Genomic DNA, 24,854 nt, shown 5'->3' on the forward strand with positions numbered 1-24,854 from the left:
AGAATGTTACTTCAGTCTCTAGACTACACATCTAGCAACAATACCATTATGGTGTTGTTTCCCCAATCAACTCTCCTCTCATTGAGCATAAATGATGTTTTTCCCTTACAGTGGTATTTCTTGCAAATTGGCCCGATGAGTGAAAGATAAAATGTTTTGACAAAGTGTGTATTTTTTCAAGTAATATGGAAGTTCCATATTACCAAATTACTCTTTGCTCAAAATAGCTATGATATCAGAACCAATAAATTCAACTATTTGTTGTGACTATTTTGTATAAACACAGCATCTGTATCTTTTTCACCCTAATATAACCTCATCACTAATACCCTATTAACTTTGTTAAGTATTCTGTCTCCACCTGGTTGACTCTGCCAAATAACAGCCTCGGTATTTCTCATTTTATTTTTGGATTTATTCCTTCCTGAATATTCTCATGCAAAGCATTCATTTGTTAGTGACAGACAGGAGCCATCCTCCACACCTGCTACAATACTCCATCACCACAACATTCTTTTTTGCTACCCACACTTGAATGGCTTCCTGTATTTCAACACTATTCAGTTTGTTCATCCACCTTGTAGACTTTGTTCTCACCCACACAAGCAGTGAGAACACTAACTGTTCGAAAGGACAAATGTCAAAGCTCCTCCAGAATGGCATCTGGGGTCTCCCTTTGTGCCTGATCTTCAGTTACACCTTCCTGTATATGACCACTAACCAGACCCCTACCACTACCTTAATGGAGTGACCATCGTCTGACTCCAAGTGTTCAGATAACTTGGCCCCTCCCTGTTTCCTCACAATATCTGCACCTCAGAATTCGATCAACAACTCTGACCCGAATTTCCTCAAGATGCACAGAATTGCTGAAGCTGTTTGTCTGGGATTGCAATGCTTTCCACAATCGCCACATGTTACAATTGTGGCACACGACCTGAATTGTGATTCCTGTCAAATATTTTTCAATTAATTAATTATAAACTAAACATAATTTGTAGGTATGAAATAGTATCTTATTACAAAGTAGCATAGAACCTTAACTGTAATCTTTCCCATCATATTTTCTCCCCTTGGCCTTATACTTCCTGCAAGTAGGAGCTACCCTTCCAGAAGAGTAACTTGGGAAAATTGCTTCTAATCTTTATCACTCAGAGATAGTAAGGACTACAGATGCTGGAGTCAGAGATAACACAGTGTGGAGCTGGAGGAACACAGCAGGCCAGACAGCATCAGAGGGGCAGGAAAGTTGATGTTTCAAATCGGGACCCTTCTTCAGAAATGGGGAGGGGGAAGGGAGCGCAGAAGTAAATAGAGAGGAGCGGTGGTGCTGGGGAAGGTAGGTGGGATGGTGATAGGCGAGTGCAGATAGGGAGTGGAGGGGATTGGTCAGTGAGGTGGGACGGTCAGATAGGTGGGAAATTTCCCACTCCTGGTCTCATCCCATGACCAACCCTCCCTCTCAGCCCCACATCCTTGACCTGACACAACCTGTCCATCTTCTCTCCCACGTATCCGCTCCTCTGATGCTGCCTGGCCTGCTGTGTTCCTCCAGCTCCACACTGCATTATCTCCAATCTTTCTCATCTCTGATTATGTGATTGTCCTATATTTTGCACTTTTCATAGCGATGTAACAAAGATCAGTAGAACAGGGCAAATGGGGAATTAAATCACATTAGGGCAAAGGCTTGCAGAAAAGATTTTTTGAAACTTATAAGGCAAGTTTTAAAATATGGTCCTGCATCTTTGAGCAAATCAAAAAATGCCCAATCTTTAATCAAGAAACTCAATAACAACAATTACCTTCTTTTCCATATCTTCCAACAATCCTTTATACACTTTATCATTTTCCTGATTTGTTTTCAGTTTTGATTTAAGATCTTCCACTAATTGTCGCTTCATGCTGATATCTCTTTCCATACGACCAATCCTGCAGAGAAATACAACAAAGATAAAATCCAGTTACTAACTAAAGTCGAGCTCAGGTAATAATTACTAATATTTTTACAAAGTTGACATAAAACAATTAACATCTATATTTCAAATGGGCCGCATGTGTAATTTATGTGGAAAAGATATGTAAGTAATCAAACAATCTTTGATCTATTAAAACGAAAAATGGTAGAAATACTCAGCAGGTCAGATTATCAAACTGAAATATTAACTCCTTCCCTCCTGACAGATGTTTTCTGATCTGCTTAACATTTCCATCAATTTTTGTTTTCACTCACGATTTCCAGCATTTACAGAACGTTGCTTTTGCATCTTTGAATACAGTATTCTTCATTTTATAAATATACTTATTTTCCACACAATAGCAAATTAAAATTAGCAGCATAAATCACATTGGGTATTTAATTTGTAAATTTTTTTAGACCACAATTTTCCCCAATCCTTAATATCTCAAAGTGGCAAATTTCAACTTTTCAATTGGAGCAGTTATTGACTGGAAATTCAAAGAAAATAATACAGAAACAAGTTTGAAAAGTGTTAAGCCTAAAAGTTATTAAACGATGACAATGTCTTTAGCTTAGGAAAATATTATTAAGTACTTCATAGAAATTTTACCAAACAAAATTTGAGACTGACCTAATAATGAGAAATTATTAGGGTAGGTGAACAAAAGATGAGTCAAAGATGTAGATTTTAAGAACTATATTATTATAGGGAAGGCAAGCAAACAGGCAGAGATGTTTAGAAAGGAAGTTCTAGAGCATAGGGCTTTGACAGATGAAGACACCACTGCGAATGATGCAGAGATTGAAAAAGAAGATGCAAAACACCCTAGAAATCCAAGCGCAGAGATCTCAAAACATTAAAAGGCTAGAGGACTTTGGTGGGGCAAAAACAGCAGAGGCCAATGGAGAAATTTAAAAACAATGATCTGAATTTGCTGGATGGAGAGACAATGTCGGCTAATAAACCCACAGATAATAGGTGAACATATTTGGAGAAAGTTAGATCAGGTAGCAGAGTTTGGATGAAATTAAGCTTATGGATGACATAAGATGGGGGGCCAGGAAAGTTTTGTTACAGCTAGGATATCTGACATCTACTAAGTCCATTACAAACAACAATGCAATTGTTGTACCTTAAATTTTCACAATATGTTTGTAAGTACATATATTGTACAGCTTCTATATAATAAATGAACTTTGATCGTAAGATATTTTGTTCTAAACATCTGTTGTAAACTATGTTAGATATAACAACGAACATTTATTAAACACAGAACATAGAACAGTACAGCACAGTACAGGCCCTTTGGCCCACGATGTTGTGCCGACCTATTATCCTACTAAGATCAATCTAACCTCCATACCCTACATTTTACTATCCTGAATACAAACGTAGAATTTGGTTTGTATGCAATTACATGGTACATGTTACTATTTCTTACAGTCTACACTGAAGTGTAACACCTCCACAAATTACTTTGTGCTGCACAAATTTGAAATAAGCTTTTAAAAAATGTTTCCTTGCTGTCGAACAAAGGTAAAAGATCTTGCAATGAAAATGAGTCACGTGAAATGAATATATGAAATGTACATAGTTGATTCAAGCAGCATTTTACGGCTGAAGTTCTTTTTAAATTGATGTTATCCCTTAAGGAAAGGAAATATATTTCATTAAATTTTACATTTTTAATGTCGTCAGATATATAGTCCAATAAATCCCTTTGCCACAAGGCCTGTTAGTCAAAGAACTAGTCATAAATAGGATAAAGAGCAAACCAGTCAATGTGGAATTAGTATTATACAAATTAGGGACAAGGTAAGATTTGAAGATAAAATAAAGTTCTATATTATTGAAAGTTGCAGTAACTGTATTGCTACAATGTTGAGGATGGTGCTCATGGCTCATACAACAGTGCAGTCTAATTAAATTTCTCAAATCAATTCTGCAAGATCAAGTAAACTATTTGAAAATTGTGCTCTGTGCACCATTCCTTTAACTTACAGGTTCATCATTGGTCATTCCCTTCTACAACCCTGGGTGAAAAACTGGACACTAATCCAGTAAATATCTAATTCTGACTACTAGTTGTAAGATCTTTCATAAAACAAGCTCTGCTATCTCAATGCAGCTCCAAGGGTCAAGAATCCAAAGCATAAATGAATAACTAATTTGGCACAAACTCTCAATATCAGTCAGACAGACTTCAGGATGCCTTCAAGCTTTCCTCACAATGCAAACAGGTGTACTGTTCCCACAATGGAATGTGGAGTGTTTTGGAACACCTAGCTAGGTTATGCTTGATGCTGGCATTTGATTCTTGAACTGGACACTGTCCTGCTTTCCAGTTCAAGATTCCCTCACAATGATCACAGTGATTCACAAAGAAATGATCGAAAACCATAATAAGCTTCAGACAAATTATTTTAATAATACAACCTCTTGATAAGTTCAGTGTTCTGGTTATCCATTGAGATTTGAGTTTTGGGGACGAAAAAGGAATTATACTTTTCTAATGAGCATAGTACATTTATAAACAGAAATTCACTCTATCATCATTGAACTCACGTTCAACTCAGGGAACTTAAGTGAAAACAAAAAAGATAGATACCATTCAAAATGGACGATTGAGGGACAAGATTAAAATATTAAAATGGTGAAGAAAACTGCAACCAACTTCTAACAATTTGATTTAAAAATGTTTCTAACAGATTAACTGCAATTCTTCATGATGAATCATAAGAAAATCATGATTCATGTGAATAAAGAGTGAATTGAATGATTCAATTAATTGTGATCAATGTGAGAAAAAACTAATAACATATGATTAAAAAATTACATAATGTCGTGGCATAACTCACTGGGAAATCAAAGGATTTAGAATGTAGTTGAATTGGTGCAAACTATTGAACTATTAATAATGTGCCTATGCACCCATCCATTTGGAAGATGGTCTGCTTATTTATACAAACTTCCAATGTCTTACCCTCTTCATCTTCACCTCGAAGACCATATACTTCCACCTCTGTAATATCGCCCATCTCTGCCTCAGCTCCTTGGATGGTGAAATATTCATTCACACCTTTGTTGTTACTGTCCTCAACCATTCCCAATATTTGCTAGCCATCTTCCATCCATCTATGAACTTGAGCTCATTCAAAGCTCCTCTGCCCAATCCTGAAACAGACTATGTCCTACTCACTCATCACTCCTATGCTCAATGTCCTACAATAGCTGAGAGATAAGCAACACCCTGATTTTAAAGTTCATATCCTATTTTTCTGCCATGGATTCTCCTTTTCTTGTCTCTTTAATCCTCTTAATCCGACAAACATCTAAGTTATTTCAGCATTCTTGTACAATCTAATGTATTGATGGCGTGAGCTTTTCTAAATATATAAAAAGGAAGACAGAAGCCAAAGTGAACATAAAACCCATAGAGAACAATGCTGGAAAAATAATAATGGGGAACTAGGAAATGGCAGAGAGGTTGAAAAAATACTTTGCATTAGACTTCACGGTAGAAAACATTAACAGCATTCTAAAAAAGGGAGAAGAAATAAATATAATCACGGTTACTAGAGAAAACGTGCTATGGAAACAAATGGACTAAAGGCCATTCAGTCCCCTGGATCTAATGGGATGTAACCTAGATATTAAAAGAAGTAGCTTCAGAGCTAAACTGCCTAATACCTTGATACTGCAGCCACTCTTGCTTAACCATATCATTTTTAGACACAAAAACAAAGTTGCTGGAAAAGCTCAGCAGGTCTGGCAGCATCTGTGAAGGAAAAAACAAAGTTAACGTTTCTGGGACCCTTCCTCAGAAGTGGGGAAGGGTCACTGGACCCGAAACATTAACTCTCTTTTTTCCTTCACATATGCTGCCAGACCTGCTGAGCTTTTCCAGTAACTTCTGTTTTTGTTCCTGATTTACAGCATCTGCAGTTCTTTAGGTTTTCATTTCTCGACAGCCTTTTTACAACTATCATTTAACATCCCAGACATTGTACATCTTTAATTACAAAATAAATGTGTGATTTCAATTCTCACCATTCTCAGTGTTAACTGAAAACTTAATAATCATCATAAAATAGCCAATGCAAATAACTTTGAAATACAAAGATTTAAGTATGTCAGGTCTGAAAAATTGCTACTACTTTATACATCTGGCTGCCAGAGGGAGAAAATTCACTCTATCATCATTGAACTAACGTTCAACTAGAGTCTGTTTCACAAAGTCAGATCAATTCAGGCAATTGCAGTTATTGCCAGTCAGAACTAATTAAATGTAGGTGAAATTGAAGATTTTAGGATGCAGCTGTCACAAAATACAGTCCCGAGGGAACAAAATGCTGCCAAGCTATGAAACAGAGTTATGGGAGCGTAGAATGTCTATTTAAGAACTAACATGATATTCAACATGCCCTAGTGTGAGTCCCATGGCTTCCTCATATGGGTCATACCATTAAAAGGTAGAGAAAAGTAGAAAACTAATGAGAGAATAAAACAGGAGTAGGGGTGTCTGAAGTTTTGTGATCTTGCCATATACAGGCATAAAGGTTCAAAAATTCAGTATTTAATGCTTAGATTACTGCATTTGTTTTAAAGGGTATCGATTTCCTGAGAAAATATTGCTGTGGAGAGGAAAGAATCAAAGACTGCTCACAAAGATGTCACTGGAGAAGGAAGTAAATGGGCTATAGGAAACTGTGATAGGGTTCTCTGGAAGGGGGCAAAACCCTGGGTTAAAACTGGTTATAAGCTTATGCACAGGAAGAGGTCTGATTTGGTCCAATTAAGAATATGTTTCATTACTAACCTGTAGGTTAGTGTACTTTATTTTTTGAAAAGTGAGATAATTTCTTCAATTGATGAGAACACGTGTTAAAGTAGAATTATGTTGATTACTGAAGTCTTTCTGGCATACTGCTGTAAGCTGGAGGCATTTGATAATAATTACATATAAATATACAGCACAGAAGGTGGTCATTCAGTCTATTGTACTCATGCTGGCTTTTTGAAAGAGTGAATCAGTTAGCCCAATTCTGCTGCTCTTTCCCCATAGTCTGTAAATTTTCTCCTCTTCAAGTATTTATCTAATTCTTTTTTGAAAGGAACTTTTGAATCTGGTTCCTCATAGGCAGCACACACCAGATCACTGAAAACAACCAATGCTGGAGATCACAGCAGGTCAGACATTGTCCAAGGAGAGGGAACAAGCTAACATTTCAAGTCTAGATGACTCCAGCATCTGCGGTAATTTGCTCCTACACACCAGATCACAATGTAAACTGTTATTTTAATAGAATATGTACTTTTCATTCCCTTGTACTTGTTAGAAATTACTTAAAATACATGGATACTTCATTTTACAATATGTTTTAAGATTAAAGCAACAGCAACAGCTCTGGGACCACATGAACACTGCAGCCAGGTGAAGTTAAATCTGTCAGAACCATGTAGTTGAGATTTTTCTTAAGATCTTGAGATCTCTTGAGAAATCTTGAGATTTGTACAATGCAGTGCAAAACCACTCGACTACGTTATGTGATGAAATAAATGCTTACTTATTAGCTACTCATCTTACGAAAAGTAATTTTTGACTGAAAGCATAGTATCAGTATGCTTTGCTATAAATTGATGTGTACTGGATGGATTTTAATTTGTTGGGGCTACATTAACTAATTACTTAACAGTACTTGAAAGCTAAAAACTTAAATAAAAATAGTTTTGAGAAATAAATAGGAAAACGGTATAAATACTATCAATTTTCATTAAAAATTGCAAATATTGGAAAAAAAGTTCATTAATGCCTGCAACATTAACCTCACTTTCCCAGCACATTGGGCTGAATTACTTCTGCCAGCAGTTTCTGTTTTATACGTGTCACATTTCCAGCATGCATGCTTTTCCCTTTTGCTTCTAAAATCTGAACATAAAATCAATGCTGTCGTGCTGTCATTGGAGATCTGTAAAATAATTTGAACTTCAAACACTTCAGCAACCAACCAGCCCCAGTGGCACACTTAATTTAAGGGAGATGTTCAAAGCTCAGAACTTGATGTCACAGTATAAATCTTAAATGTTAATCTAACTGATCATTCACTGCTGTTAACAGAATGCTATCCTGTAAATAAGAATTTGTACTAATTCATAAGGAATATTAATGGCTGGCCTAATACGACATACAATTATTCCTTGTAACATCTAACTTCTAAAAACTATTTGGAAATTTTTGAAGTACTTTAAGTATATTACATCTTTGCTATGGCTATAGTTCATGATAGTTCATTAGTTGCTTAATTAGTGTTTGGCAGTAGAATTCAGCCAACTGGAAAAGGCCATTGAATTCCTACATCACAGTATACATTTCTTGAATGATTTAATGTTTCTCTTAAAGATTATGCAGACAACATAAAGAGGATACTTGTGAAATACTGAATCATATACACTGGATAAAACACTAGATGCATTAAAAAAAAGAGAAAATGTTAAACTTTAGAACTTTGAAAGTCGATAATACCAAGTCCAGAGGACATGTATTTCAAACTGTAAGAGAGAATAGCAGGTGCCCTGTAACCACAATTTTCTAATCTTCTCTGGCTACAGAAATGGCATCAGAGAGCAGGAATACCTTAATGTTGTACCATTGTTTAACAAGGAATGAAGGGATACACCCGGTACGAACAGGCCAGTCATGCCAAGGTTATTAATGCAGAACCTTTACGAAAATAACCTAGGGGCAGTACAGACTAAGTTGCGAGGACAGTTGGATGAAGGACAGTTAGGATGAATTTGATAAGGGAAAGTCATAACTGACTAATGTGAAAGGTAACTAGGAGGTTTGATGAAGATGATTCATGTTGTCTACAAGGATTTTAGGAAGCCTGTTGACAAAGTTCTATGTGGTAATTGGTCAGAAAAAAATCAAGAGTTCACAAGGTACAAGGGCAGTTTGGATCTTAAACTGGCTTAGGGCAGGAGTTAATAGAAAGAGGAATTTCTTTGTATTCATTCATGGGATGTACATGCCATTGGCTGGGCCATTTATTGCCCAGACCTAGTTAGCCTTGAGAAGGTGGTGATGAGCTGCCTTTTTAAACCACTGCTAGGTTTGGGTGGGTGTCCCTACAATGCCATTGAATAGGAGTTACTGGATTTTGACCTAGACTGGCTACTGACCAGATCTTGCTGCATTTGAATATGGACTGTTTCTGCATCTGAGGAGCTGTGAATGGTGATGGACATTGTGCACTCATCAGCAAGCATCCCCACTTCTGACATTAAAATGTTGAAGAAGCAGCTGAAAACGGCTAGGCCTAGGATAATACCCTCAGCAGCTATGTCCCAGAGCTGAGATGACTTACATCCTAGAATCACAACCATCATCTGTTGTGCTTGGTATACCTGTAAAGAGTGGAGAGTTTTTTTCCCCTGATTCATATGAACTCTGGTTTTGCTGAGGCTTCTTGATGCCATACTCAGTTAAATGAGGCTTTGATGTCAAGGACAGTTACTCTCATCTTACCCAGAAATTCAGCTTTTATGTCCATGTTGAACTAGGGCTGAAATTAGATACAGAGGTGAGATGCCCTGGCAGACTCCAACTAGGCATCAATGACGTTAATACGTGGATACAGCAGGTAATAAGAAAGGCAAATAGAATTGTGGCATTTATTGCTAAAGGAATAGTGTATAAAAGTACAACTACACAAGGCAAGGCATTAGTGAGACTGTACCTGGAATATTGCATCACTTTTGGTCCCCTTACTTGAGGAGGGATGTTGTTGTATTGGAGACAGTTCAGAAAAGGTTCATTAGATTGATTCCAAGGATGAGCGGATTGTCTTAAGTAGACAGACTGAACGGTTTAGGCCTGTACTATCTGGAGTTTAGAAGAATGAGAGGAGATCTAATGGAGATATAAAATGACAAAGGGGATTGACAAAGTGCTTGGAGAAAGGATGTTTCCTCATGTGGGGCAATCTAGAATGAGAGGTGATAGCTTTAGGATAAGAGATAATAGACATAAAACAGAAACAAGAAAAAATTCCTTCTCTCGGAGGTTCATGAATCTGTGGAATTCACTATCTCAGAGTTCAGTAGATCTGGGGCATGGAGTAAATTTAAAGACAGAAATATACAGATTTTTAATTAGTAATGGGTTGAAGGGTTATGGAGAGTGGGCAGCAAAATGTATTTGAGGCCAAGATGAGATCAGCCATGATCATATCAAATGGCAAAGTTTTTATGTTCTTATGAGCAGGTTACTGCTAAGCAAATGTTGCTTTACTGATGATCACGAGTAGATTGATGGAGCAGTAACTGGCCATATTGAATCTGTCCTGCATTTGGTGTAAAGGACACAAATGGGCAATTTTCCAGACTGTCGGATAAATGCCAGTGTCGTACTAAAATATCTTGGCTAGGTATGCAACAAGTTCTGGAGCACAGGTCTTCAGTACTATTGTTGGAATGCTCCCAGAACCCATAGCCTCTGAAGTATCCAGTGCTTCGGCTATTTCTTGATAGTTTGTGCAGTGAATCGAATTGGCTAAAAACTGGCATCTGTCACGCTGAGGATCACTGGAAGAGACTGAGATGGATTAACCCGTAGGCACTCTGACTGAAGATTGTTGCCAATGTTTTAGCCTTATCTCTTGCACTGTTAGGTTTGGATTCCCATCCTTGAGTATAGAGATATTTGTGGAATCTCCTCCTCTCGTGAGTTGTTTAATTGTCCACAACCATTTACAATTGAATGTGGAAGGACTGCAAAACTTTGATCCGATCCATGAGCTGTAAAATTGCTTAGCCACATGTATCACTTGCTGCTTATGCCGTTTGGTATGCAAGTAGTCCTGTTTTGTAGCTTCGCCGGTTTGATATCTTATTTATAGGTACACCTGGGCTGCTCCTGGCAATCCCTTCTGCACTTCAATGAATGAGTGTTGATCTCCTTGCGTATTGGTAATAATAGAGTGGGGGATATGCTGGGCATATCATTGATATGCAGTCTTAAGTTGCCAGATCTGTTTGAAGTCAGTCCTACTTATCACGGTTATAGTGGCACAACAACATGATGGAGGCTATTCTCAGTGTGACTTCATCTCCACAAGGGCTGTATAGTGGTCCCTCTTACTAATACTGTCATGGAAAAATGTATTTGGGGCAGGCAGATTGATGGGAATGAAATCAAGAATATTATTCCTCTTTTTGGTTTTCTTACTACCTCCCAAAGACTTTAACCATAAGCAGTGACCTTTAGGACTTGACCAGCTTGGTCAGTAGCAGAGCTGCTGAACCCCTCTTAGTGATGGGCATTGAAATCACCCACTCAGAGTGCATTCTGTGTCCTTGCCATAGGAGACAGGAGCAGGAACAGAAGATGTTAATCAGCACCAAGGTCCACAATTCAGCTATATGATAGCTGATCTTTTCTTTCAATATCGCTTTCCCAGACTACCCCATAAATCTTTGATACCTTTGATATCTAGATATATATCGATCTCTGTTTTGAACACATTAAATGACTGAGACGCTACAGCTCTCTGAGGTAGAGATTCAAAAGATTCACCACCCTCTAGCTGAAGAAATTTCTCCTCATCTCTAATCCTAAACAGTCTTTCACTTATTCTAAGACTGTGTTCCCTAGTTCCAGACCCCCGAGCAACAGGAAACATCCTTCCTTCACATACCCTTTAATCCCAGTAAGAATTTTTTCACATTTCATTGAGATCATATCACATTCTTGCAAATCTCTTGGGAATATTGGTCTAGTCTCATCAATCTCTCATCAGAAATACAAACATGGTATCAGAGGAACCTTAGTTGCACTCCTGCTGCGCCTAATGTATCTTTCTCTATACAAGAAATTCAAATCTGCACAATACTCTAAACGCAGTCTCAACCAATTGCTGCAAGAAATCTTTATTGCTGAAGGATTTGTGTACAAGGTAAAGTCCAACATACTATTTGCATTTCTATTGGCTTGTTGCACCTGCATGTTAGCTTTCAAATGCTTGTGAACAAGGACATCTAGGTCTCTTTGGAAATCAACAGTTCAAAATTTCTCACCATTGAACAAATGCACTAGGTGGAACTTCCACGGACCCTGAATGATGTTGGCAACAGCGAAACAATAAGGAAACTAAAGTGAGAAAGGAAAAATGGGAAACAAAATCAGAAACTGCTGGAAAATCTCAGCAGGTCTGGTGGTCTGTGTGGAGAGAAAGCTGAGTTAATGTTTCGGGTCCAGTGACCCTTCTTCTGTGAGTTTCTGATTTTGTTTCTGATTTCCAGCATCTGCAGTTCTTTGGATTTTTTTGTTTAAGGAAAAATGGGATTTTTGGCATTCAGAAAAAAATAGTTTGATTGTCCACTTAAGGTTTCAACAGTTACATGAAAATCTTGCTAGTGAACAGTGAGGCACCTATTTGCATGTATTATGTCTTATTATTATCTAATCTTGCCTCATTTACATGCAGGCTGCTATTATCCTAAATAGTTGAGAGGAACTAAAAGGCGCCAATTCACAATGTCAAAGTCAGAGTGATTATCTGGTGGCTGCAGCTTCCTGATGTCTTCTCCAGGCTTTCAGCTTGGCCAGCATTTCCCAACATTTTAGTGTACTGTCAGCAGCGACCACCTGTACCCTCCAACCACAGATGGCATCAGCACCACATCATCATAGCATACCTAACAGAGTTTAGAACTTGAAAATTGCATTTTGTAGCTCACTAGCACCTTATAGACTCATACAGTACAGAAGAGGTCCTTTGGACCATCAGCTCTGTACCTTATTGCTGCCAGGCTGCTTTGTGTGCAAGGAAAGACACCCAACTCATGCATTTGAAAACTGTGTGTCACTGGCTTCTTAGCTCGCTTTTCACGGCACTCAATTCCTTTGTTCATGGCTCACTCACTGCCTCGCTGTTGGTGTTGAACACCAATGACTAAAGCAGTGAAGTGCAGATCTTCTTGCATTTCTGACAGCCCATAGGTGCTCTGCTGGATCTGCTGCCTATGGCAGCCACCAAGCTATCCACGGGGACAGTTAGATACATTGACGGCAGAGCCGGCACAATATAGATAGCATTAGTGGGCTCCTCTAACCTTCCATTAAGAGTATCCAATCAAAAACTAAGCCAAACAAAACAGCAAAAACTAGTTGTAGGTAAGAGGATTAGGAATTTTTAAAGAACTAGCAACAAATGATTAAAAAGCTAATAAAGAAGGAGGGAATTAATTATTAAAGTAAATTGGCAATAAATATAAAAACAAACAGCAAGAGCTTCTATGGATATATAAAAAGAAAGAAACTGTTAAAGTGAGTGTGGGACCATTTGAGGATGCAACTGGGGAATTGATAATGGGAAAAAGGAAAATGATAGATAACTTAAACCAATATTTTGCATCAGTCTTCAAGGTGGAGGACAGTATAAACATCCCAAAGATAATAGATAGGTGAGGGCTAATGGAGGAACAATTTTGTAACAGTCTCTATCACAAGGAACAAAGTAATTGACAAACTAATGGTGCAGATGGCAGACCAGGATCTGATGGCTTGCATCCAAGGGTGCCCAAGAAGGTGGCTGCAGATACAGATGGAGGCATTAGTTAAAATATTCCAGAACTCATTTGATTCCAGAAGGTTTCAGTAGATTGGAAAACTGCTAATGTGATGCCCTGTTCAAGAAGGTAGAGAGACAGAAAGCAGGAAAATATAGACCAGTTAACATAACTTCTAATTAAGAAAATACAGTCCATTAATTAAGGAAGAATTAGCAAGGCATTTTGAAAAGTTTAATGCATCAAACACAGTCAAGATGGTTTTGTGGAAGGGAAATTATGTCTGATAAATTTGCTAGCATTCTTTAAGGATATAATAAGCAGTATCAATAAAGGGGAAACAGTAGATGCAGTGTATTCGGATTTTCACAAGGTATTTTACAAGGTGCCACATAAAACAGTTCTTGTGCATGATTGGGACTCACAGACTAGGGTGGGGGGAGTGGTTAATATATTAGCATGGATTGAGGACTGGTTAACACATAGAAGACAGGGAGTTGGTAAAAAATGAGAGTTTTTAGATTGAAAAGTTGCCACTAGTGGGGTTTTACAAAAATTGTTCCTGGGGCTTCAATTATTTATTATCTATGTTAATGATTTGGAGGCGGGGCCAGAGTGTAATGTATGCAAATTTACTGATAAGACATAAATAGGTGGGAGGACATGCTGCAATGAGGACATCAGGAATATTCAAGGGGATATTGATAGATTGAATAAGCAGGCAAAAACTTGTCAGATGGAGTTGAATGCAGGAAATTGTGAGGTCATGAACTTTGATGGGATGAATCAAATGCTAGACTATTATTTAGATAGACAAAAACTCCAAACAAGTGCAGCACGAAGGCATCTGCGTGTCCCTGTGCATGAAACACAAAAGTTAGCATGCAGGTGAAACAACAAACCAAGAAATCAAATAGAATTTTAGCCTTTATTGCTAAGGGGTTAGAACTTAAAAACAGGGAAGTCTTGTTAGAATTGTACAGGGTGTTGGTGAGGCTTCACCTGGTGTACTGTATAGTTTTGGTCCCCGTATTTATAAAAGGATTTGTTGGCACTGAAGGCTGTACAAAAGAGATTCACTAGTATGATTCCTAGGATGAAATGGTTGTCTTATCAAGAAAAGCTAATCAGGTTAGATTTTATTTATGAGAGTTTAGAAGAATGAAGGATGGCTTTATTGAAACATACAAGATTCTGAGGGAGCTTGAAGATGTAGATGTTGAGATGTTACCAATAGTGGGACAAAAGGATTTCTTTTTCCAGCAGATAGTGAATATCTGGAATTCTCTACACTACAGACTTGAGGAGGCTATTTAAAAAAGATGCAGATCAATTTTTGAAATATCATGGAGTCGATGGCTACACTGAACTGGCACAAAAGAGGAATTGAGGCCTGGGGCAGATGAGCCATAGTCTTGTTGAATAGCAACGTTGGCTTGAGGGGCCAAAAGGCCTACCCTTGCTCCCATTTTTTATGTTCTTAAACATTTTCTCCCTCCACCACTGATACACTATGATTGCAGTGTGTACCACCAAAGGACGCTATGCCGCAACTCAAAGGGCAGAAAATACATGGGAAAATCATCGTTCCCAATCTTCTATCCAAGTCACACACCAAGTTGCATATCAGTTGCCTTTCATTCATCATCATTGTATTTAAATCCTGGAACTCTCTATCTAACAGCACTGTGCCTTTCACAAAAGCAGTTCACTACAGTATCTCAAGGGTCAACTGGGGATCAGCAATAAATGCTGGTCTTGCCAGCAACACTCGCATTTAGTTAATTTAAAGTGGCACCGAAGGTTTAGCTTTTCTATCCATTACCAATAATCATGTGTTCTTAGCTGCTCATGAAATTAATGGATGTTACTAATGTAATTATTATGGTATTTTAAATTCAAAAATATTCATTATATGTATCCAAGACAAAGAATGAACCAATTGTTGTTCTGCATTTAATATATTTAAATTAATGATATAACACAGATGATTTCTAAATTTTACTGCTATAAATTACATACTTTTATTGTAAGTTAATGTAAGTTAGAATACATTGTATCTAAACAGAGGTGTTTATTTAAGAAAGGCAACCACTAGGCTGCGCCACACACAACAAACCGCAGAACTATTCCTACCTTTCCTGCAATTGCTGAATCTGTTCATCCTTTTCTTGCTGGTCAGCTTTTAGGGTTTTGTTGGTAGCTAAATGCTTTGAAATCTCATTTGTTGCATTCTGCACCAGAAAAACAAATATTTAATTCGGATAAGAAAACAAAAGCTTGATTTAAAAATCCAATTTTCATTATTTCAAATTATTCCAATGGTAATTTTTTTTAGACCTGAAAAGCATGACATGTTCCATGTTGTTTTTAACTTTTATATTCATGTATAGCTAGAAAAGAGAACTCTATAATTTATTTACTTATTTTTCACTTGCTCAAAGTACATGAGATTTTTTTCATTTCAGTGCGATTTGAAAGAAGCTGTTTAAAATTATGAAAGTATGACAAAATTAGAAAGAAACAATTGTTTCCAATAGTTCCAAGGGATCTGGAACATGGAGACATATATAAGAGATTTAGACAAATGGTAGGAGAAACATTTTTAGACAAAGGGATGAGGAATCATCAGTGCTAGTGATTGAAGCATGTCAACATTTTAAAATACATTCAATAGATGGTTGCAACAAGGGAATACAGGAAGACAAGAACACAACAGTCACATAGTTTAGGATACTGTTCATGCGTACTAACACAGAGGTTTTGCTGAACAGCCAATTTCTGTACTCAATTTCGCCAAAAATGGTATGCAGTATTCATGGAACTTGGAGGACAAGTGATGGAAATCAGAACAGTTTCTGGAAGATAGATGTACTTTAGACTCAGGTAATGCATGAAAGAGATGGACAGGGAGTGAGCGATAGAGCTCACGAGAAAGAGGTAGACAGGGCCAGCAAGCATGTTTCGAGATTGCAACTTAGGCCCAATTTCTGCAAAGCAATAGCCAAAATACATAATGACAACCAACATCATTTGGCATCCAGCTAAAAGACTGGAAAGTTACATAGAAACATAAAAGATAGGAGCAGGAGGAGGCCATTTGGCCCTTTGTCCAACTCAAAAGCCTAATCCTGCTTTCTCCCTGTAACCTTTGATCCCATTCACCACAAGTGCTATATCTAGTCACCTCTTGAATACATTCAATGTTCTGGCATCAACTGCTTCCTGTGGTAATGAATTCAATAGACTCACCACTTTTTGGGTGAAGAAATGTCTCCTCATCTCTGTCCTAAATTCTCTACCCTGAATCCTCATATTGTGACCCCCGGTTCTGGACACACCCACCATTGGGAACATCTCCCCTAGATCTATCCTGTCCAAAGCTGTTAGAATTTTATAAGTCTCCATGAGATCCCCCCTCATTCGTCTGAACTCCATCGAAAACAATCCCAACCTAGTCAATCTCTCCTCATACGTCATATCCACCATCCCCAGAATCAGCCTGGTAAACCTTTGCTACACTCCCTCAAGAGCAAGAGCATCCTTCCTCAGAAAAGCAAACCAAAACTGCACACAATATTCCAGGCGTGGTCTCATCAAGGCCCTGTACAACTGCAACAACACATCCCTGCTCCTGTACTCAAAACCTCTCGCAATGAAGGCCAACGTACCATTTCCTTTCTTTACCGCCTGCTGCACCTGCATGCTTACCTCCAGCGACTGGTGCACAAGGACACCCAGGTCCCACTGCACACTCCCCTCTCCCAATTTACAGCCACTCAGGTAGTTATTGCATGCATTTTTTTTGGGAGAGATGTGTTATGAAAATACACCATGCTAATGCAGAACTGTAATAAGCGGGCTGAGCTGCTTAAAGTAGATAGAAGATATGTAAGTCCATAAGTAAATAAACAATTGTCTGGTAGTTTTTAAAGTATTCGTTCATAGGGTATGGGCATTGCTACCTAAGCCAGCATTTATTGCCCATACCCAATTGCCCAGAGGTCACTTAAGAGTCAACCATATTGCTGTGAGCCTGAAGTCACATGTTAGTCAGACTGGGTATGGATGGCAGATTTCCTTCCCTAAAGATTATTAATGAACCTTGTGTGTTTTTACTACAATTGACATTAGTTACACGGTTACTATTAGGCTAGGTTTTTTGTATTCACTTGCTGGCTGGGGCATCATTTATTGCCGTTCCCTAGTTGGTCTTGAGAAGGTGGTGAACCGCTGCAATCCATTTGTTGTAGGTAGACCCATAATGCTGTCAGGAAGGGAATTCCAGGATTTTGACCTATCCACAGTAAAGGAATGACAATATATTTCCAAGTCAGTATGGGAAATGGCTTCAAGGGGAACTTGCAGGTGGCGGTGTTCCCATGTATCTGCTGTCTTTGTCTTTCAAGATGAAAGTGGCTGTGCGTTTGGAAGGTCTAAGGATCTTTGATGAATTTCTGTATATGGTACATACTGCTACCACTGAGCTTCGGCAGTGGAGTGACTGAACATTTGTGGATGTGGCGCTAATCAACCGACCTGCTTTGAGTATTGTTGGAGCTGCGCTCATCAAGGCAAATGGGGAGTATTCCGTCACACGACTTATGCCATATAGAGGGTGGACAGGCTTTGGAGCTGTTTGTTATAATAATCATAGTCTCTAGGTGAGTCCAGTCAATGGTAATCCCCAGGACCTTAATAGTGGGGAATTCAGTGATGGCAGTGTCACTGAACGTCAAGGAGTAGTCGTGAGATTGTGTCTTATTGGAAATGGTGATTATCTGGCGTTTAGTGTGGCATGAATGTTAATTGCCACTTTTCAGCCCAAGCCTGGATATTGTTAACATCTGTTGCAAATAGTTGTGCAATCATGTCCACTTCTGACCATATGATGGAAGGAAGGCCATTGATGAAGCAGATGAAGATGGTTGGCCCTAGGGCACTGCTCTGACAAACTCCTGCAGAGATATCCTAGAGTTGGGATGACTGACCTCCAACAAATCCATGTTCCTATGTGCCAGGTTTGACTCCAACCAGCGGAGAGTTTTCCCACTGATTCTAGTTTTACTAGCACTCCTTGATGCCACACTCAGTCAAATACAGTCTTGATGTCAAGGGTCAACACACTCACCTTACTTCTGGAATCCAGTGCTTTTGTTCATGTTTTAGCCAGGGCTGTAATGAGGTCAGGAGCTGAGTGGCCCTGGCAGGACTCAAACTGGTCATCAGTGAGCAGGTTATTGATAAGCAGTTGCGGCTTGATAGCATTGTTCATGACTTCCTCCAGATTTACTGATGCTCTGGAATAGATGGGGCGGTAATTAATCAGGCTGAATTTCACCTGTTTTGTGTGTACAGGACAAACTTGTGTGATTTTCCACATCGTCGGGTAGATGCTGTTGTAGGTCTACAGGAACAGTTCGGGGAGCGCCATGTTCTGGAGCACGTCTTCAGAATGTTGTCAGGTCCCGTAGCCATTGCAGTATTCAGTGCTTCCAATCAATTCTTGACATGACGTGGAGTGAATAAAATTGGCTAAAGGCCAGCAACTGTGACGCAGGTGACCACTGGAGAAGGTCAAGGAGGATCATCCATTTGGCATTTCTGACTCAAGGTTGTTGCGAGTGGTTCAGCCTCATCTCTTGCACTGATGTGTTGGGCTCCTCCATCACTGAGGGTGGGGATATTTGTGGAGCCTTCTCCTCCAGTGGTTGTTTAACTGTCCACAACTATTCACGAGCGGATGGGGCAGAACTGCAAAGCTAGGATCTGATCCACTGATTCTGGGATCACTTAGTTCTATCTATTCCTTGCTGTTTGGCACTCAATAGTAGTTTTGTAGCTTCACCAGGTTGACACCTAATTTTTAGGCGTGCCTAGTGCTGCTCCTGACAATCCCTGCTGCACTCTTCATTGATCCCCTGGCTTGATGGTAATGATAGAATGGAGAATTACCAGGCCATGAGGTTACAGATTGAGTTGGAGTACAATTTTGCTGCTGCTGATAGTCCACAGCGGCTCATCGATGTCCGTCCTGAGTTGCTAGATCTATTTTAAGGCTGTCTCATTTAGCACTCAAAGTGCCACACAGCACACTGTAAGATGGTATCAATGTGAAGGCAGGCCTTCATCTCCACAAGGACTGTGCGGTGGTCACTCTTTCCAATACAGTCATGGACAGATGTATCTGCAGCAGGTAGAGTGGCGAGGATGAGATTATGTACATTTTCCCCCTTTACTCCAGATGTTTTTCAATTGAATTATGATTTCATTATCTGCGACGGTACAATTCAAGGATATTTCCTCAGAATATTCAATAACTTGTGAACCTTTGCTATATTGTCTCCAATGCAAGTATAGCTGTTCTTAAATATGGAGACCAACACTGCACAGTATTCCAGGTATAGTCTCACCAAAGATCCTGTTTAGCCATAACATGAATTATTTATTACTGCATTTCAATCTCATTGAGGGAGATGCAGGGGAGTATGTCCATTAAGATTTGTTATGCAAGTAGCTGGTTGATCCTCCAATCACAGCAGTCATTTCACACTCTGATGAGAGCTAAGATGGTAAGATCAGAACAGATACATAAAATGGGTGATTTCTGAGACGCAAAGTCAGAATCCAAGAACATAGAACAGTACAGCACAGTACAGGCCCTTCGGCCCACGATGTTGTGCCGAACTTTTACCCTAAACCTAAGGTCTATCCAACCTCCACCGCTACCTTATACTATCATCCATATGCTTATCTAATAGCTGCTTAAATGCCCCTAATGAGGCCGACTCCACTACCCTCTCCGGCAATGCATTCCACGCCCCTACCACTCTCTGAGTAAAGAACCTACCTCTGACGTCTCCCCGATATCTACCTCCTTTTACTTTAAAACTATGTCCCCTTGTAAAAGCTACCTCCACTCTAGGAAAAAGTCTCTGGCTGTCAACTCTATCTATACCTCTGGTCATTTTGTACACCTCTATCAAGTCACCTGTCATCCTTCGTCGTTCTAAAGAGAAAAGCCCTAGCTCTCTCAACCTTTCCTTGTAAGACCTTCCCTCCATTCCAGGCAACATCCTGGTAAATCTCCTCTGCACCTTTTCTAACGCTTCCACGTCTTTCCTGTAATGAGGTGACCAGAACTGGACACAATACTCCAGATGTGGCCGAACCAGGCTTTTGTATAGCTGGAGCATAACTTCACGGCTCTTGAACTCAATCCCTCTATTAATGAAAGCTAACACACCATACGCCTTCTTAACAACTCTATCCACCTGGGTAGCAGCTCTCAGGGAACTGTGAACATGAACCCCAAGATCCCTCTGCTCCTCCACACTGTCAAGAATCTTTCCGTTAATCCTGTATTCAGCTTTCAAGTTTGTCTTTCCAAAATGAATCATCTCACACTTTTCAGGGTTAAACTCCATCTGCCACTTCTCAGCCCAGCTCTGCATTCTATCAATGTCCTTTTGTAACCTAGAACAGCCCTCTGCACTGTCCACAACGTGACGCACCTTCGTATCGTCCGCAAACTTACTAGTCCACCCTTCCACTCCTTCATCCAAATCATTTACAAAAATCACAAATAGAAGAGGACCCAGAACAGATCCTTGTGGTACACCACTTGTAACTGAGCACCATGTTGAATATTTTCCATCCACTACCACCCTTTGTCTTCTAAGGGTCAGCCAATTCTGAATCCAATCTGCCACATTTCCCCCTATCTCATGCCTCCTTACCTTCTGCATGTGCTTACCATGGGGAACCTTATCAAACACCTTACTTAAATCCATGTATGCCACATCCACTGCTCCACCTTCATCCACGTGTTTGGTCACCTCTTCAAAGAATTCAATAAGGTTTGTGAGGCATGATCTACCCCTCACAAATCCATGCTGACTATCACGAATCAAACTGTGCCTTTCCAAGTGATCATAAATCCTGTCTCTCAGAGCCCTTTCCAACAATTTGCCCACCACTGACGTAAGACTAACTGGCCTGTAATTTCCGGGGTTATCCCTGTTGCCTTTTTTGAACAAGGGAATGACGTTTGCCTCTTTCCAATCCTCCGGCACTATACCCGTGGACAGTGAGGACGAAAAGATCATCGCCGAAGGCCCTGCGATCTTGTCCCTCGCTTCCCATAGAATCCTTGGATAAGTCCCATCAGGCCCGGGGGACTTATCTATCTTCAACTTCCTCAGAATTCCTAGCACATCTTCTTTACTAACATCAACCTCCTCTAGCCTACCTGCCTGTTTCACAACGTCCTCCTCTACAGCTAGGTCCCTCTCTGTTGTGAATACTGAAGAAAAGTATTCATTAAGGACCTCTCCTATCTCTTTAGGCTCTGTGCACAAATTCCCTTTACAATCCTTGATCGGCCCTACCCTTTCTCTGGTCATTCTCTTGTTCTGCACATATGTGTAAAAAGCCTTGGAGTTTTCCTTGATCCTATCCGCCAAGGTTTCTCATGTCCCCTTACAGCCCTCCTAAGCCATTTCTTCAGCTCCTTCCTGGCTAACTTGTATCCCTCTAGAGCCTTTTCCGTTCCTCTTTTCCTAAACCTTACATCAGCCTCCTTCTTCCTCTTAACCAGTCGTTCGACCTCTCTCGAGAACCATGGCTCCCTCACTCAACCACATCTTCTCTGCCTGCTAGGGACAAACATATTGAGCACATGCAGTAAGCATCACATTTCTGTGGTGCTCTTCCCTGACAGCATCTGTTCCCAATTTATGTTACCCAGTTCTTGCCTAACTGAATTGTAATTACCCTTCCCCCAATTATAAACTTTACCCTGCTGTATGTACCTATCTTTATACATGACTATCGTGAAAGAAACAGAGTTATGATCGCTACCGCCAAAATGCTCTCCTACCAACAGGTCTAACACTTGGCCCGGTTCGTTGCTAAGCACCAAATCCAAAGTGGCCTCTCCTCGTGTTGGTCTATCTACATACTGTATCAGGAATCCTTCCTGAACGCACTGGACAAAATCTACTCCATCTAAACTATTACAACTAAAATGTTTCCAATCAATATTTGGAAAGTTGAAGTCACCTATGACTACAACCCTGTGACTTCTGCACCTTTCCAGTATCTGCCTCCCAATCCACTCCTCGACTTCTCTGCAACTATTAGGGGGTCTGTAAAAAAAACCCAACAAAGTGACTGCTCCTTTCTTGTTCCTGACCTCAACCCAAACTGACTCTGTAGACATATCGTTCTCGAACTGCCTTTCAGTAGCTGCTATACTCGGCCTGACTAGCAATGCCACTCCCCCGCCTCTTTTACCACCCTACCTATTTCTTTTAAAGCATCTAAATCCCGGAACTTCCAACAACCGTTCCTCTCCCTGAGTTACCGAAGTTTCTGTAATGGCCACAACATCGTAGTTCTAAGTACCGACCCACACTCTAAGTTCATCCGCTTTACTTCAACAGCATTGAAGTAAACCATCTCGGTGTCCACAATTACGCTCCATCGACCACATTTCTTTATAAACCACCTCACTCCCTGTTGTGTCTGTTGGAAGGCTGAATATCTCATCCTCTGAATTATAAATCCGGTTCCCCACCCCCTGCCAAACTAATTTAAACCATCCTGTACAGCTCTAGCAACCTCCCTCCCAGGATAGTTGTGCCCTTCCGGTTCAGGTGCAACCCGTCCTTACTGTACAGGTCCCACCTTCCCCAGAAAGTGCTCCGATTATCCACATAATGAAAGCCCTCCCTCCTACAGCAGCCCTGTAGCCACGTGTTTAGCTGCACTCTCTCCCTGATTCTTATCTCGTTATCACGTGGCACTGGTAGTAATCCAGAAATAACTACCCTGTTTGTCCTGGACTTCAGCTTCCAACCTAACTCCCTGTACTCGTTTTTCACATTCTCAGTCCTTTTTCTACCTACGTCATTGGTACCGATGTGTACCATGACTGCTGGTTGCTCACCCTCCCCCTTAAGGATCTTGGAGACACGATCTGAGACATCATGGACCCTGGCACCCAGGAGGCATCCTTTCATCTCGTTCGCGTCCACAGAAACGCCTGTCTGTGCTTCCTACTATTGAATGCCCCACTATAATTGCTCTCCTATTCTCCCCCCTTCCCTTCTTTGCCACAGGGTCAGGCTCAGTGCCAGAGAACTGTCCGCTATGGCCTTCCCCTGATAGGTCGTCCCCCCAACAGTATCCAAAACAGTATACTTATTATTAACAGCCACAGGGGATCCCTGCACTGTCTGCCTATTCCCTTTCCCCTTCCTGACAGTCACCCAGCTACCTTTTTCCTGTACCTTGAGTGTGACCACCTCCCTGTAACTCCTCTCTATCACCCCCTCAGCCTCCCAAATGATCCAGAGTTCATCCAGCTCCAGCTCCAGTTCCCTAACACGGTTTTTGAGGAGCTGGAGTTGGGTGCACTTCTCGCAGGTGAAGTCAGAGGGGACACCAGCAGTGACCCTTACCTCCCACATCCTGCAAGAGGAGCATGCAACTGTCCTAGCTTCCATTCCCTCTACTCTAGATTTCCAGAAGAAGAATTAAAAAAGCCTTACCTTACCGAACCTACACATGGTCTTTTTTGGTTAGAGGAGCAGCACGGGTGGGAGACACTACACGTGTAGTGTTTCGGGTAGCTCATGGATTGCTCATCTGTGATATGGATACTTTACACTGTCTCTTCATCAACATCATTAATGTAGGTTGTAAACAGCTGAAAACCCAGCACTGTTCCTCATGGCATCCAGCCAATTTGAGAATACCTTTTATTCCTCCCCTGTTTTCTGTCCGTTAACCAATCCTCTATCCATGATAATATATCACGCCTCCTCTGTGAACCCTTGTCTTGTATATTAACGTTTTTGTGAGGTACCTTATGGAATGCCTTTTGGAAATCCAAGAATACCTCACCAGATTGTTTCCCTTCATTTACCCTTACAGGTTGTATCCTACAAAAACACACTTATTGATTTGTTAAGCAGGATTTCTCTGTCATAAAATCACATTGACTTTGTACCATTATAAAGTATGCTTATGAAAAAGTGCATTAAGATGTTCTTATTATTAGATTCAAGCACTTAATGATTGATGTCAGGCTGACAGGTTCGGTTTTCTTAATCCTTCATTGCTATATGCTAGGTTCATACTTGTTTCAATCTCAGGCACACTATCTATCCCAGATCACAGACCAAATCTGAAGTATCTATCTAGCCTAAGGGGTGAGAAATATGAAATGGGTATTACCGTGGTAGCTTGCTTCCAATATCAAATTTAAACATGGTATAATTATCAACGAACATTTTGATCAAAATGACAAAATCA

At 40.0% G+C, this 24,854-nt stretch overlaps 1 protein-coding gene across 1 annotated transcript in view; it reads right to left on the minus strand.

Annotated features, from left to right (window-relative positions):
* The window catches only part of LOC109936206 (centlein-like), a 211,266-nt gene that overhangs the window by 71,467 nt on the left and 114,945 nt on the right, over nucleotides 1-24,854 (minus strand). Inside the window, exons 4-5 of the mRNA XM_048595425.1 lie at nucleotides 15,669-15,766; nucleotides 1,806-1,932 (exon numbers count right to left, since the gene is read on the minus strand). Of these exons, the coding sequence (XP_048451382.1) occupies nucleotides 1,806-1,932; nucleotides 15,669-15,766 (225 nt within the window). The remainder of the gene's footprint in view (nucleotides 1-1,805; nucleotides 1,933-15,668; nucleotides 15,767-24,854) is intronic.

The sequence above is a fragment of the Rhincodon typus genome, chromosome 3 (genome assembly GCF_021869965.1).
Source record: "Rhincodon typus isolate 14 chromosome 3, sRhiTyp1.1, whole genome shotgun sequence".
Taxonomy (NCBI): domain Eukaryota; kingdom Metazoa; phylum Chordata; class Chondrichthyes; order Orectolobiformes; family Rhincodontidae; genus Rhincodon; species Rhincodon typus.